The following is a 12666-nucleotide window of genomic DNA, read 5'->3' as shown; positions in this document are numbered from 1 at the left end:
CTTCAAGTTAATTGCTGAGAATTGGCAGAGCAATTTTAAAGAGGTTTTTAATTTTTGGGCAACTACCATTTTTGATCACCTGCACTTCTTCAATAAACAAATAGGAGTCCCCTACTAGGGAACTTCTCCATTACCTGAAGCTAGGATCCATAAATGTAAGCCATAAGAAGCAGGGTACACCATGACAGGGGCTCAGACATTAGACTTTCCAGATGTAGGGATAGAGCTTCCTACTTCTCAGGTATCATAAAAACACAAGTGATCCCTTTTGTCAAAATATGGGAGTTGGATTAAGGTAATAATTTGTGTGTGTGTGTGGACAATGCTTGGGTTGTGGGCACTATAGGCACCCCATCCCTCACAAATGAGCACTTATTAGGTAGTTTGCAGTTGTCTAGAATCCTCCATCACAGCCTGGATAAATGGTACTTAAGGACCCATGCCAAGGCACAGTATACTTCCTAGTGGCTGGTCCCTCCCCCCTTGACCAGCAACCTTACAGCAGATGGCCGTTGATTGTCCTCCATTATCTCCACCACTGTTTGTGTCCCCACATCTACCCCCCGCATGTGTGCAGAATGCATGTTACAATGCTGGCAACAAGCTACAGCACCACAGGGTAGGACGTGAATTATTAGTTTAATGGCAGGGTGAGGGTGGGGGCTAATCATTCCATGATAGGTGGGAGCTAATTAATTGGTGGTGGCTATTTATTTGATGGTGAGAATATTTAATTTAATGCTGGGGTTATAGTTGGGACTATTAATTTAAAGTGGAGGGTGGGAATATAAATTTAATGCTAAGTTTTGTGGGTATTAATTGAACATATGGCTGAGTTTGGGAAAAAGGAGGGACATTTATTAAATGTGAACACTAATTATTTAAATGTTGGGCTGTTTGGTAGGAAATATGATTATTTATTAAATTTGGATACTAGTAATTTAATGTCGGGGCAGGTAAAAAGGAAATAGCTATACTAATAACTTAATGTTGGTGTTGGGGGTATAGGTCTATTTATTAAATATGGATGCTATTGATTTATTGTCAGGGTTGTTAGCAAGAATGGATGCTTAATCATTAAACATGAGTGTTTTTATTCAATGTTGACGCTGGTTAGGATAAGGGAGTCTTAAAGTGTTCACTCATTGCTAGACTTTCCATATTTCATGTACAGGGACCCAACATTCCAGGATCCAGACAAGCAGCAACTGAGCTTAAGACATGAGCAACAGCAGCAGGAAGTGAAAGCTACAAGAACAGGTAAGAGAGAGCAGGACATTGTGTCAACTGTCCTGGTTCTGGTGGAGCAGTCACAATTTTGGGTTGTTGTCCCACTCAGTCAGGACTTTGTCATGACTGCAAGGACAATTGGAAAATATGCCCCGCTTTATAACTGCTCTGCTTATGAAGGGGTAGTTGCCCTCACCTAACAGTAGTACATGCAGCATTGCCCATCTCCTTGAAGTGGATGGGAAAGGGTTAGAGAATAGACTAGCACCATCTTAAATGATAACTATATCCATTGTATGATGGTCATGCCCACACTAGCAGCAAGTCATGGAAACCCCTCTAGAAATCCTGTGTTTGCCCCTGTCTCAAACTAATACAAGGAGTGCACACATAGGAAAAATTCATAAATGGTGGTCAATGATATATTGGGAGGGGGTTAATCAATATAGGAAGCCAGTATACGAGGGAGAATAAATACAGGATGGCAAGATATTGGGGAGAATCAATACAGAGGGAGTGCCATGATATTAGGACAATCAACATGCGGGGTCATGATTTGGAGATAATCACTATAGGGTGCATGATATAGGGCATTAATTATTCAGGTCATAATATGGGGAAAATCAATCCAGAGAGCCCAGTATATGAGAGAGAACTACTAAGGAGGGGAGGGGAGGGAAAGGTTGCATGGGGAAAAATAATATAGGTCAGCCTGACATTGGGAGAATCAGTAAGGGGGGTGGGGGGCTGTGGTGAGGGCAGGGAGATGGGTACCATGAATAAAGGCTAAGCCTACTTGTTATCCCCTCTCCACATGCAATGTATCTGTGATTGCATATTACTGTATGGTAATGGGTTTTACTTGTTAACTGTTGCCTAGTGGGATAATTTAGGTACTGTGGGATTTACCAATATGTTCTCTAAGAGAGCTATTCTCACACAGGGTTATAAAGGCACCCAGTCATCCGGAGGTACACTGAGAAGTTATGCCGTTCACTGGATAAGACTTTGCTCGACAACCTCCACTCAAGGTCTGCCATGTTGTACCGTTAGTGCTGGCCAGCTGTAGGACCACTTTTACCCTAAAAGACACTCATGGGTGAACCGAGGGTTGGCACCATGACTTATCAAATTAAAATTTACTACCTAACAAATGGGTGCCTTTGTTCTTCACCAACCTCACCTAAACTTCCTGGAGCCACTTTCCGCAGGGTGTACACTGCAACCTGAGAACTCAGGAGAAGGCTCATGAGCTACCGTCCGATAAGCAGGTACTCAAGCCAGTGGGGAAGTCTTATCGGGAACCAGACTCATCCAGGCTATACCACTGTGGGAACCAGAATAAGCTTAAAAGAAAAGCTCACTTGTCCACTGTGGTTGTTCATGTTGTACTGCAGGACAGACAGAGCAGGAGTTATGGTTCTTGTTAGACTGGTCCATGATTGTGTCGGTGTGAGGATCTTCTCTGTGTTGTATGGTAGTCACTAAAATGTTCTCTATATTATATAGCAGACACTAGGATGCTGTCTGTATTGTAGGGTAGATACTATGACGGTAACAAGGATGGTCCCTGTATTGTATAACGGTCACGCGAATGCTCCTTGTGTTGTATATTAGTCACTAGGATGCTCTTTGTATTGTGCAGTGGTCACTAGGATACTCTATGTGTTGTATATTAGTTACTTAGATGCATTCTCTATTGTATATTGGTCACTAGGATTCTTTCTGTACTGTAAATAGAGAATGCTCTCTGTGTTGCATAGTAGTCACAAGGATACTCTTTGTATTATATGGGGGTCGCTAGGATGCTCACTGTATTATATATCAGACACTAGGATGTTCCCTGTATTGTATATTGGCCACTTGGATGCTCTCTGTATTGTATGGTGATTTCTTAGATGCTCTCTTGTATATAATTTGTTCCTTAAAGCCTTCCAGCCATCTACCTTACCTTCTCTCATGCTTGATCTCCTCACCTCCCCTCCCACTTCTTACTCCTTTTGCGATTGATCCCCTTGTGCCTCCTGTCTGTTACCCTCCCTTTAGGATGTAAACTCTTATGAGCAGGACCCTCTTCCCTCCTGTCTCTCTACTTATTCTTCTACTCCTACTCCACTGTGAAAGCTTAGTTTGGAGCTATTGAAGCACTGGTATTTTTTGTTTATTGTTCTGTACTATTTTATTCTGTATAGTTCAGTGTTTATTGTACGTCTCTACGGAAATCTTGTTGCACCTTATAAATAAATTATTATTAATAATAATAATAATAATAATAATATTAATAAAAATAATAATAGTCTATTACTAGAATGGCCCAAGTATTGTATAGCAGTCACTAGAATGCTCTCTGTATTGTATATTGATCACTAGGATACAGTCTGTATTGTGAGGCAGTCAATAGGAGGCTATCTTTATTGTATGGTGCTTACTAGGATGGTCTCTGTATACTTTGGTGGTCGCTAAGATGCTCTCTGTATTGTATGGCAGTCACAATGATGCTCTCTGTATTGTATGGTGGTCATTAGGATGCTCTCTATATTGCATACAGTATCTATCATTAGATTTTTATCTTTGAGAGACACTCATGCCTCCAAGAAAAGTTACAGAGGACAATTTGAGGGTTGAACCTCTTCTTAGAAGTAAGGGCATACGTACCACCATGGTTGGGACGCCCTGAAGTTTTGATCACAGGAAGGCAGAGGCAATGTGCTTTATATATTTTCTATTTTTATACTAGTAAAGAAACTTCTGAACCAGTGGGAGATTGACAGTGGATGAGACTGAAGTTAAAATGATCAATTTAATGGTGGCCTGACATCATGCACCCACTTCAAGTTCAATGAATCTACCTCTTATATTGAAGGCTTTGGTGGTGCAAGATCCTTAAATATTTTTTACTTGCCTACAGCAGGATAACTAAATACATTTCTGAATGTAAGCCATACTAGTGAACATATTAAGAATAACGTTTGGCCTTGTAACTGTACCTTAAAACAAGTTTACAAGAATAAGTTGTCCTTCCGAGGGGAGTGGAATTCATCCAGGACATAGGTTTGCTCTGGGACTACAAATATCCCTCACATTGTTCGAAGGAAATCAGTACTAAAAACTGAGAACAGGACGGGGGAGGAATAACATTTGAAGATAATAGAGGAACATGTAAGGTACAGTACAATTAATCTGAAATTACAATTTCAATGACCCTCCACTCCCCCTTTAAACACTGAGACTGCAGTTTACATTAATCAGCTTCAATCAATGTGAAGTATTCACAAATATCAGAAGCCTCTAGTATTTATTACAATAGACATTATTACTAACCAAGGCAAACATTCAGAGATGTTTTACTTAGTGAACTAAAAATCAATTCATCTCTTTGGATATGTATATTTCAGTAAACATAAGTGTTTAGGAGAAAATCCCCTTTAAATTGGAATACAGATTATTGAGATATTTGTTTAGTGCATGTTTTCTCCTTTCTGGTTTACAGCATAATATAGAATAAGCTACTGTATGTTTGAAGCTTGGCTGTCCTCTACATTTTTTTTCTTTAGTACTGTGTTACATGAATATGTGAGCGACCAGCACACACTTCACTGGTGACCATCAACCCATTTCTCATGTGCTGCAGGTGGAAAAACATATTCTTTGCCGTAGCCCTGCAATTTGGGTAACATGTTCTGGGTGTTTGAAAATTAACACATTAGTGCAGCTTTTTATGTATCATTACAACATATAAGTACCCACATGGTCTAACTTACATTCCATATTTCCACCCATTATGTACAAGCTGTCAAGTTTCTGGGGAAAGGTAGGGTCCATTTTTACTGCTAGAGCCAGGTTAGTCAGCGGGCCTGTAGCCACCAAAATGATCTAAAAGACAGAAGAAAAAAATAGACTAAATGAATTGTACAATTACTAAATTCACTAGCATGCTGGTATAGGAGAAATACTGTATATCAAGCTGCCATGAACAAAATAAAACTTTGAATTACAGCAACTAATTGTTAATAGATTACCTAATCATGTATGTTTTCAGGCATATAATACCGCAAGTTCTAAATTCACAGCAATCGTGGCCAAATGTAATTGAAGGAGTACAGTTCTGACATATACTCATAATTATTTACATTACAGCCTCTCACAAGCAAGGCATTCCTCACCAGGCTATTATTTTCGGCTTCACGCCATATATCTAAAGAATAACAGTAAAGCAATAACCTCCTAATTGCTGGTGATATCCCCATCTGTAGTATGATTGACTTTGCATGGGGAAGCCTATTCAAGTATGTCAAAGGTATGTACATCTTAGGACAGCGTAAAAAGATAGAGACTCTAAAAAAAGGATTTATTGTTGCAATAAACAATTTTTTTCAGATGGCAAGTTTTTAAAATTATTGGGACTCCTGCCCACACCCCCAAAAAAAAAAAAAAAATTCTCAAAGCCCTTCTAGCCAATATAATACTAAAAGAGTTATTATAAAAACATGCAGGTAATGGATACAAACAAAACAATAATTTAAAAACACCTTAATAAATGAAGAATACCAAGCATATTGAAAGCAAAGTCTTCCACACAGTTCTGGTTTGTGGATTTATTAAGCAAATTACATCCCAACATGGTCAGGGTAATAGATAACAATGATGAACAGCTTTGGATGCCTAATTATAGCTAGCAGGGCTAGGAGGCCTCAATGACTTTGAAAGAGAGGTGATTAGTAGGGTCAGAGCCGGATTTAGACCTCATGGGGCCCTAGGCAAGATCCTGGTTTGGGGCCCCCATCTGTGAAACAATCCATAGCACTATTTACATTTACATTATTACAATAGAGATAATTATATTTTAATAATAGGATCCTCTGAATGATGTCACTTCATTCCCTGCACGCCCAGTTCAAGCACACTAAGCCTGCGCAAGTGCTCACAGCTCCCTTTTACAAAAAATGTATTTTGGCAAATTAGTTGGAGAAGTATAGAAGAGAAAAAAATGTCCCCTCCTTCATCACGCTGTGCCCTAATTTTATCACTTTTGCTCCTCCTTCACACTGTTTCCCCTTTAGTACACTGTACCCCCTTCATCATCACGCTGTGCCCTCCATCATGCTTTTGCTCTTTTATCATCACACTGTGCACCCTTCACCATCACACTGTGCCCTCCAAATTTTTGCTCCCCTTCTTTATTTCCCCTCACACTGCCATCCATGTTTTTGCTCCACATGTCTCTTATTTCCCCCACCCTATGTGCCCTTCATACTTGTTTCACATTTCTCTCATGCCTCTGTGCCCTCCTTGCTTGTTCCACATTTTTTTCATCCCCTTTGTGCCCTCCTTGCTTGTTCCACATTTCTCTCATGCCCCTCACCCTATGTGCCTCCGTAATTTAACTTACCTTTCTATTGCCCTTTTCTCTTTTCTGTTTTGTTCTTTTCTGTTCTGTTCTTCTTGTCTTGCTTTCTTCTTTCTTGTATGTCATGGTGCCGCTGCTCCTCTCTGCTCCGGCAGTGCTCCTCGACGGATCCTAACTGAAAATAACGTCGGGCATGATGACGTCACGCCCAACATTCAGTGGGAGAGAAGAGGAGAGGAGGCAGCCGGGAGCTGCTGCGCGGTCAGGTGACTTTTTTATTTTTTTATTAAATCCATTTTCAGCCGCGATTCTTTACCATACCGGCGAACAGAGGTGGATGGCAGGAGAAGGGAGCACCCCTCTGCCTTGCCTACCCCACTCACCGTCGATTCTGGGAGGGCCCTCTGGGGACCGCTGGGCCCTAGGCAGTTGCCTAGGTTGCCTAGTGGTAAATCCGGCCCTGAGTAGGGTGTATCTAGCAGGAACTTCAGTGACTGAAACAGCTCAACTTGCTACTATTTGACAAGCAACTCTGAGAGAAAACATCACAAGCAAAGGGCAATAATGGGTGGAAACACACACCTGAGCATCTTGGTATATGTACTTTAATTCAAAGTGCAAAGCAAAATATGCTAGTAACTGCCGATCAATTGACTGCACATTTCAACCTGTGGCGTATACATTTTTATGCAAAAACAGTCCCATGAAGATTCCACAGAGCAGTATATAATTGTAATGAAATGCATAAGTTGCTTACTAACCTGGCAATGCACATTTACAAGTTCAAGGGTTAAAATACCACAATCAATGGACTGCTGAGTAGAGGAGAAAGGTGATTTGGTCATACGATCACCATGTTTGAGAAATGGAAGAGTGCATGTGTGACGGCAACCTACAGAGCCCTGCAGCCCTGACTGAAGGCTGCTGGTGGATCCATAATGCTGTGGGGCATATTTTCCTGACATAGTTTGGGTGCAGATTTTCCCTTAGAAGGTATAATCAATGCTTATTGATACTTAATAGTACTGAGTGAACATCTTAACCAAATGTCGAAGTATTTCTTTCCTGATGGTAGGGGTGTCACATGATAATGTGGCGATGCCCCTGATCCACAAAGTATGTATGGTCGCCCAATGGTTTGATGGGTACAAACATTTTATAGCCTTCAGTCACCAGACATGAACACAATGTAGCATGTATGGAATATTTTGGATGTCAATACAGTGTTACAAGCACCTTTAACCAGCAGACAGTTCAGTGAATTTCTTGTGGAAGAAAACAGCTACGGGTTGGGTACAGTTTTTTCGATTGCGAACAATCCGAAACCCACGAGACCTACAAATAAAAAATGAATGTATTAAAAACCGATATAAATAGTAATAGACTTATCTGAAAACCGACTGTGCAGATCACCGATGGAGCAGCATGATGACTGCAGTTGATTTCGAATGAAGAGCTGTTTAAAGTGGCAATTTCGGGACCCCGCAGTTTAAGTGTTTAAACACTTAACCCGACATAGCCGCTTTAAATTAACATTAATAGACGTTGCGATGACACTAAAGTGTAGTGCCGGAGAGCTCTTCATTCAAAATCACTTGCGGTCATCATGCTGCTCCATCGATGATCTGCACAGTCGGTATTCAGGTAAGTCTATTAACATTTACATTGTTTTTTAATACATTCGTTTTTTAATTGTAGGCCTCGTGGGCAGTGCCGTAACAAGGTTGGTGCGGGCGGTGCCGTCGCCCATTGCCCAAGGCCAAGGGGGCGCAGCAGCCGCCCGCTACCTGCCTCCATACCTGCCTCCAAGAGAGAGAGAGAGACATTCACATTCACTTAAAAGACTTTGAAGTTTCAACCCTTAAGTCCCGCAGTGGAAGGCATTTGGAAAGCAAATGCCGAACTTCCTGACAGTGGAACGCACATGCGTTCCACTGCGGGACTTAAGGGTCGAAGCTTCAAAGTCTTGTAAGTGAATCTCTCACTTACAAGACCGCGGGAGGGAGCAGAGGGGGAGGGAGTCACCTGTCCACACACACGAGCCGTCACACCTGTCACTCCAGGGCGTGGAATATAATGCACTCTCCGAGCATGCGCAGAGCAGCCGAGAGATCTCTGATCACCGATACTCAACTGTGTCCTCCTGCCCGGCTCCACGGACACTGAGCGGCCGCCCAATTACACACAGCTATGGTGAACTGCAGGTTCCTGTCCACTAGTAAGAAACCTACTATATGTGATCTGTAGTGTATGTACCATAGGATATAGATCATGATGCTTACTTTATATAGGTTCCTGCACTGTCTATACTACATGGGGCTGTACTTTATATTCTGTACTGCATCAGACGTTACCATGTATCCCAGTGTATGCACTGTACTGTGTAAGGATGGGCCATTTATCACAGTCTATAAGTGCTCAGTGGTTGGCTATAAATCACCTGTCATGTAGATCATGATGTTTACTTAATATAGGTTCCAGCCCTGTATATATCTTACCATTCTGGACCATATATCACTTTCTGCATTGTGTGAGGATGGACCAATCAGGGGCTAACACGTGATTTTTAAAGGGGGGATTCCTAATGGTTTTACATATAATGCCATAAGTGATATTCAATTAAAGCTTGTTCACTATATTTTATTTATACATATGCGATCTCTCTCTCTCTCTCCCCCCCCCAGTGAAACCTATCACAATATATTAAACTCACTTAAACCTACACATATTAACTGCATAGAATATTACAATACCTATCGCTATATATTTTTGAAATATACCTGTTAGGTTTCAAGATTACCTTAGTCAGTATTTACGCCGGCCTTCCTAGGGCACGGAGTCTAACGGCCCTCCCGGTCTTCTCCAAGAACCGCCGCAAGGCAGGTTGGGTTTTGCTGCCGGAGAACCGCAGGTTGCGGCCCCCAGGTTTAGCCTACTGATGTAAGGAAAGAGTTCTTTGAGATGGACATGTAGAAGCATGGCCAAATCCACAGGGAAATTGATAACTGGAATCACTAACTGTATATTCAGAAGGTAGTAGTCTGGAGTAGAAACTGGTGGAATGCAGGAATCAATCCGCTGTACAGCCCCAGGAGCAGAAGCGTAGTCCAGAATAGCCGGTTCGGTACACAGAGATCCGTCCGTTATGCAGTACCAGGGATAAGGCAGAAGAGTAGTCTGGAGTATAGCCGGTTCGGTACACAGAGATCCGTCCGTTATGCAGTACCAGGGATAAGGCAAGAGAGTAGTCTGGAGTATAGCCGGTTCGGTACACAGAGATCTGTCCGTTATGCAGTGCCAGGGATGAAGCAGGAGAGTGGTTTTGGATATAGCCAGTTCGGTACACAGGAATCAGAAGTAACAAGGGAGAACACCAGGGAGACCAGAGCACAGGAAATGCAGCCAGATACAGGTAACATGTTGCTCTGACACAGACAGTGTGTCAGAGCAGGCCTGAAGTAGGATTTTGAATTCCCCGCCCAGATCAGCTGAACTGCCGCCGGGACCTACCCGGAAGTGCGGCAGTACGGAGCGGAGAATTGGCGTTGACACAGGTAAGCGCCGTGACAGTACCCCCCCCCCCCATTAAGGATGGCCACCGGACAGCCTATAAGATTTCTGAGGAAATTTGGTATGGAACCTCTTTAACAGTACTGGAGCATGTAGATCACGTGCCGGAATCCATGAACGCTCCTCTGGTCCATAACCTTTCCAATCAACCAAAAATTGTAGAGAACCTCTGGAAATGCGAGAGTTTAGGATTTCCTTAACCTCAAATTTATAATCTTGTGTAGAGACAGCGGCAGGAGGTCTCTTGGAAGAGGAAAATTTATTAATGACAAGTGGCTTGAGGAGGGAGATGTGAAATACGTTGGGAAGCCTTGTCATGATCTGCCTACAGCGTATGCATTACATGCTGCTTTGCATGGCAGCTCCTGCCTTTTTGTCATTCTATTATTGGTATTTCTATTTTGTGTTCCAGCAGTACCTCTTTTCACCAGAGGTGCTGCTATTGTGCATTATTCTTGTGCTTAAGGAATTAACCTGTATGTTCACTAATTATCTCATGCACCTGGGTGTGTCTCATTCCCCATATATATACCTGTTCCTCCCAGCAGTCATTGCTGGTTATTGTTGTCCCATCCTGTGATGTCATTTCCTGTTGTCCTTACCTGATTGTTTCTGGACATTCATGCTACTTGCTGCATCAGCTGGAACCTGGTATTTATCACTGCTCCTTATTACCTGTTGTTAATACCTCTCTGCAAATAAACACAGAGTGTCCTGCCACTGTGTCCAGTTCCGAGTCTCCTGCCACTGTGTCCAGTTCCGAGTCTCCTGCCACTGTGTCCAGTTCCGAGTCTCCTGCCACTGTGTCCAGTTCTGAGTCTCCTGCCACTGTGTCCAGTTCAGAGTCTTCAGCCGCTGTCTCTGTTCCTGAGTTCCAGTCTGCTCCAGAGGGGACGCTGCCCTTCCAGTCTGCTCCAGAGGGGGCACTGCCAGTTCGTCTTTGATGCGGTCTGTCAAACCCTGCCAGAAGGTGGTTACCAGGGCCTCATTATTCCAACGTAACTCAGCCGCCATATTACGAAATTGGAGAGCATACTGGCCTATGGTCAGAGCGCCTTGGCGCAGATAAAGGATGCCAGAAGCAGCACTGGAAACTCTTCCTACTTCATCGAAGACATGTCTGAAGGCCTCCAGGAAGGTGGAGCGGTTATGTAGTGAAGGATTATTGTGTTCCCATAGGGGAGATGCCCAGGCAAGAGCTTAACCGGTAAGTAAAGAAATAATGTATGCTACTTTAGCTTTTTCTGTAGGGAAGTTCCCTGGCTGGAGTTCGAACTGGATATCACACTGATTTAAAAATCCACGGCAGGCCTTGGGATCCCCATCGAATTTTGGAGGGTTAGGGATGCAAAGTTGGGAATTTGCCGGGAGAGGAGCGGCACCACCCTCCTGGGCAAGAGCAGGTTGAGGGGGAATAGGTGGCGGATCAGGTACCGCTGCCTGGATTGCCTGAGCTGAAACCGCACCCTGAAGTGTGTGCAGGCGAGCAGACATGCTCTAAAGAAACTGAAGTAACTGTGCCTGGTTCTTGTCCTGTTCCTCTACCCGGGCAGCTAAGTGTTCCAATAACTCCCTAGTAGAGGGGTTCCCGGATCCGTCCATCAGATAGATATGTTGGGGTCAGAGCAAATTGTTAGGTTTCAAGATTACCTTAGTCAGTATTTACGCCGGCCTTCCTAGGGCGCGGAGTCTAACGGCCCTCCCGGTCTTCTCAAAGAACTGCCGCAAGGCAGGGTGGGTTTTGCTGCCGGAGAACCGCAGGTCGCGCCCCCCAGGTTTAGCCTACTGACGTAAGGAAAGAGTTCTATGAGATGGACATGCAGAGGCACGGCCAGATCCACAGGGAAATTGATAACTGGAATCACAAACCGTATATTCAGAAGGTAGTAGTCTGGAGTAGAAACTGGTGGAATGCAGGAATCAATCCGCTGTACAACCCCAGGAGCAGAAGCGTAGTTCAGAATAGCCATTTCGGTACACAGAGATCCGTCCGTTATGCAGTACCAGGGATAAGGCAGAAGAGTTGTCTGGAGTATAGCCGGTTCGGTACACAAAGATCTGTCCGTTATGCAGTGCCAGGGATGAAGCAGGAGAGTGGTCTTGGATATAGCCAGTTCGGTACACAGGAATCAGAAGTAACAAGGGAGAACACCAGGGAGACCAGAGCACAGGAAATGCAGCCAGATACAGGTAACACGTTGCTCTGACACAGACAGTGTGTCAGAGCAGGCCTGAAGTAGGATTTTGAATTCCCCGCCCAGATCAGCTGACTTGCCGCCGGGACCTACCCGGAAATGCGGCAGTACGGAGCGGAGAATCGGCGTTGAAACAGGTAAGCGCCGTGACAATACCACTGTGTGTGTGCTTATAACAATTCTTTCACTAAAGTGCTAGCCACACGCACTTGTCAAATGCCACTCCCACTTAGATGGGGGGGGCGCCGGTGCCCTGTCTCGCCCAGGACACCAAAATGTCTAGTTACGGCACTGCTCGTGGGTGTCGTAATTGTGGTAATCGAG

At 43.6% G+C, this 12666-nt stretch overlaps 1 protein-coding gene across 1 annotated transcript in view; it reads right to left on the bottom strand.

Moving 5' to 3' along the window:
- The window catches only part of LOC142158730 (pyrimidine-specific ribonucleoside hydrolase RihA-like), an 84795-nt gene that overhangs the window by 20580 nt on the left and 51549 nt on the right, over positions 1-12666 (bottom strand). Inside the window, exon 5 of the mRNA XM_075212969.1 lies at positions 4992-5103. Coding sequence (XP_075069070.1) covers positions 4992-5103 — 112 coding nt within the window. The remainder of the gene's footprint in view (positions 1-4991; positions 5104-12666) is intronic.

Source organism: Mixophyes fleayi, chromosome 5, assembly GCF_038048845.1.
Source record: "Mixophyes fleayi isolate aMixFle1 chromosome 5, aMixFle1.hap1, whole genome shotgun sequence".
Lineage (NCBI taxonomy): Eukaryota > Metazoa > Chordata > Amphibia > Anura > Limnodynastidae > Mixophyes > Mixophyes fleayi.
The sequence above is the reverse complement of the archived record's forward strand: the minus strand, read 5'-3'. Positions and strand labels throughout refer to the sequence as shown.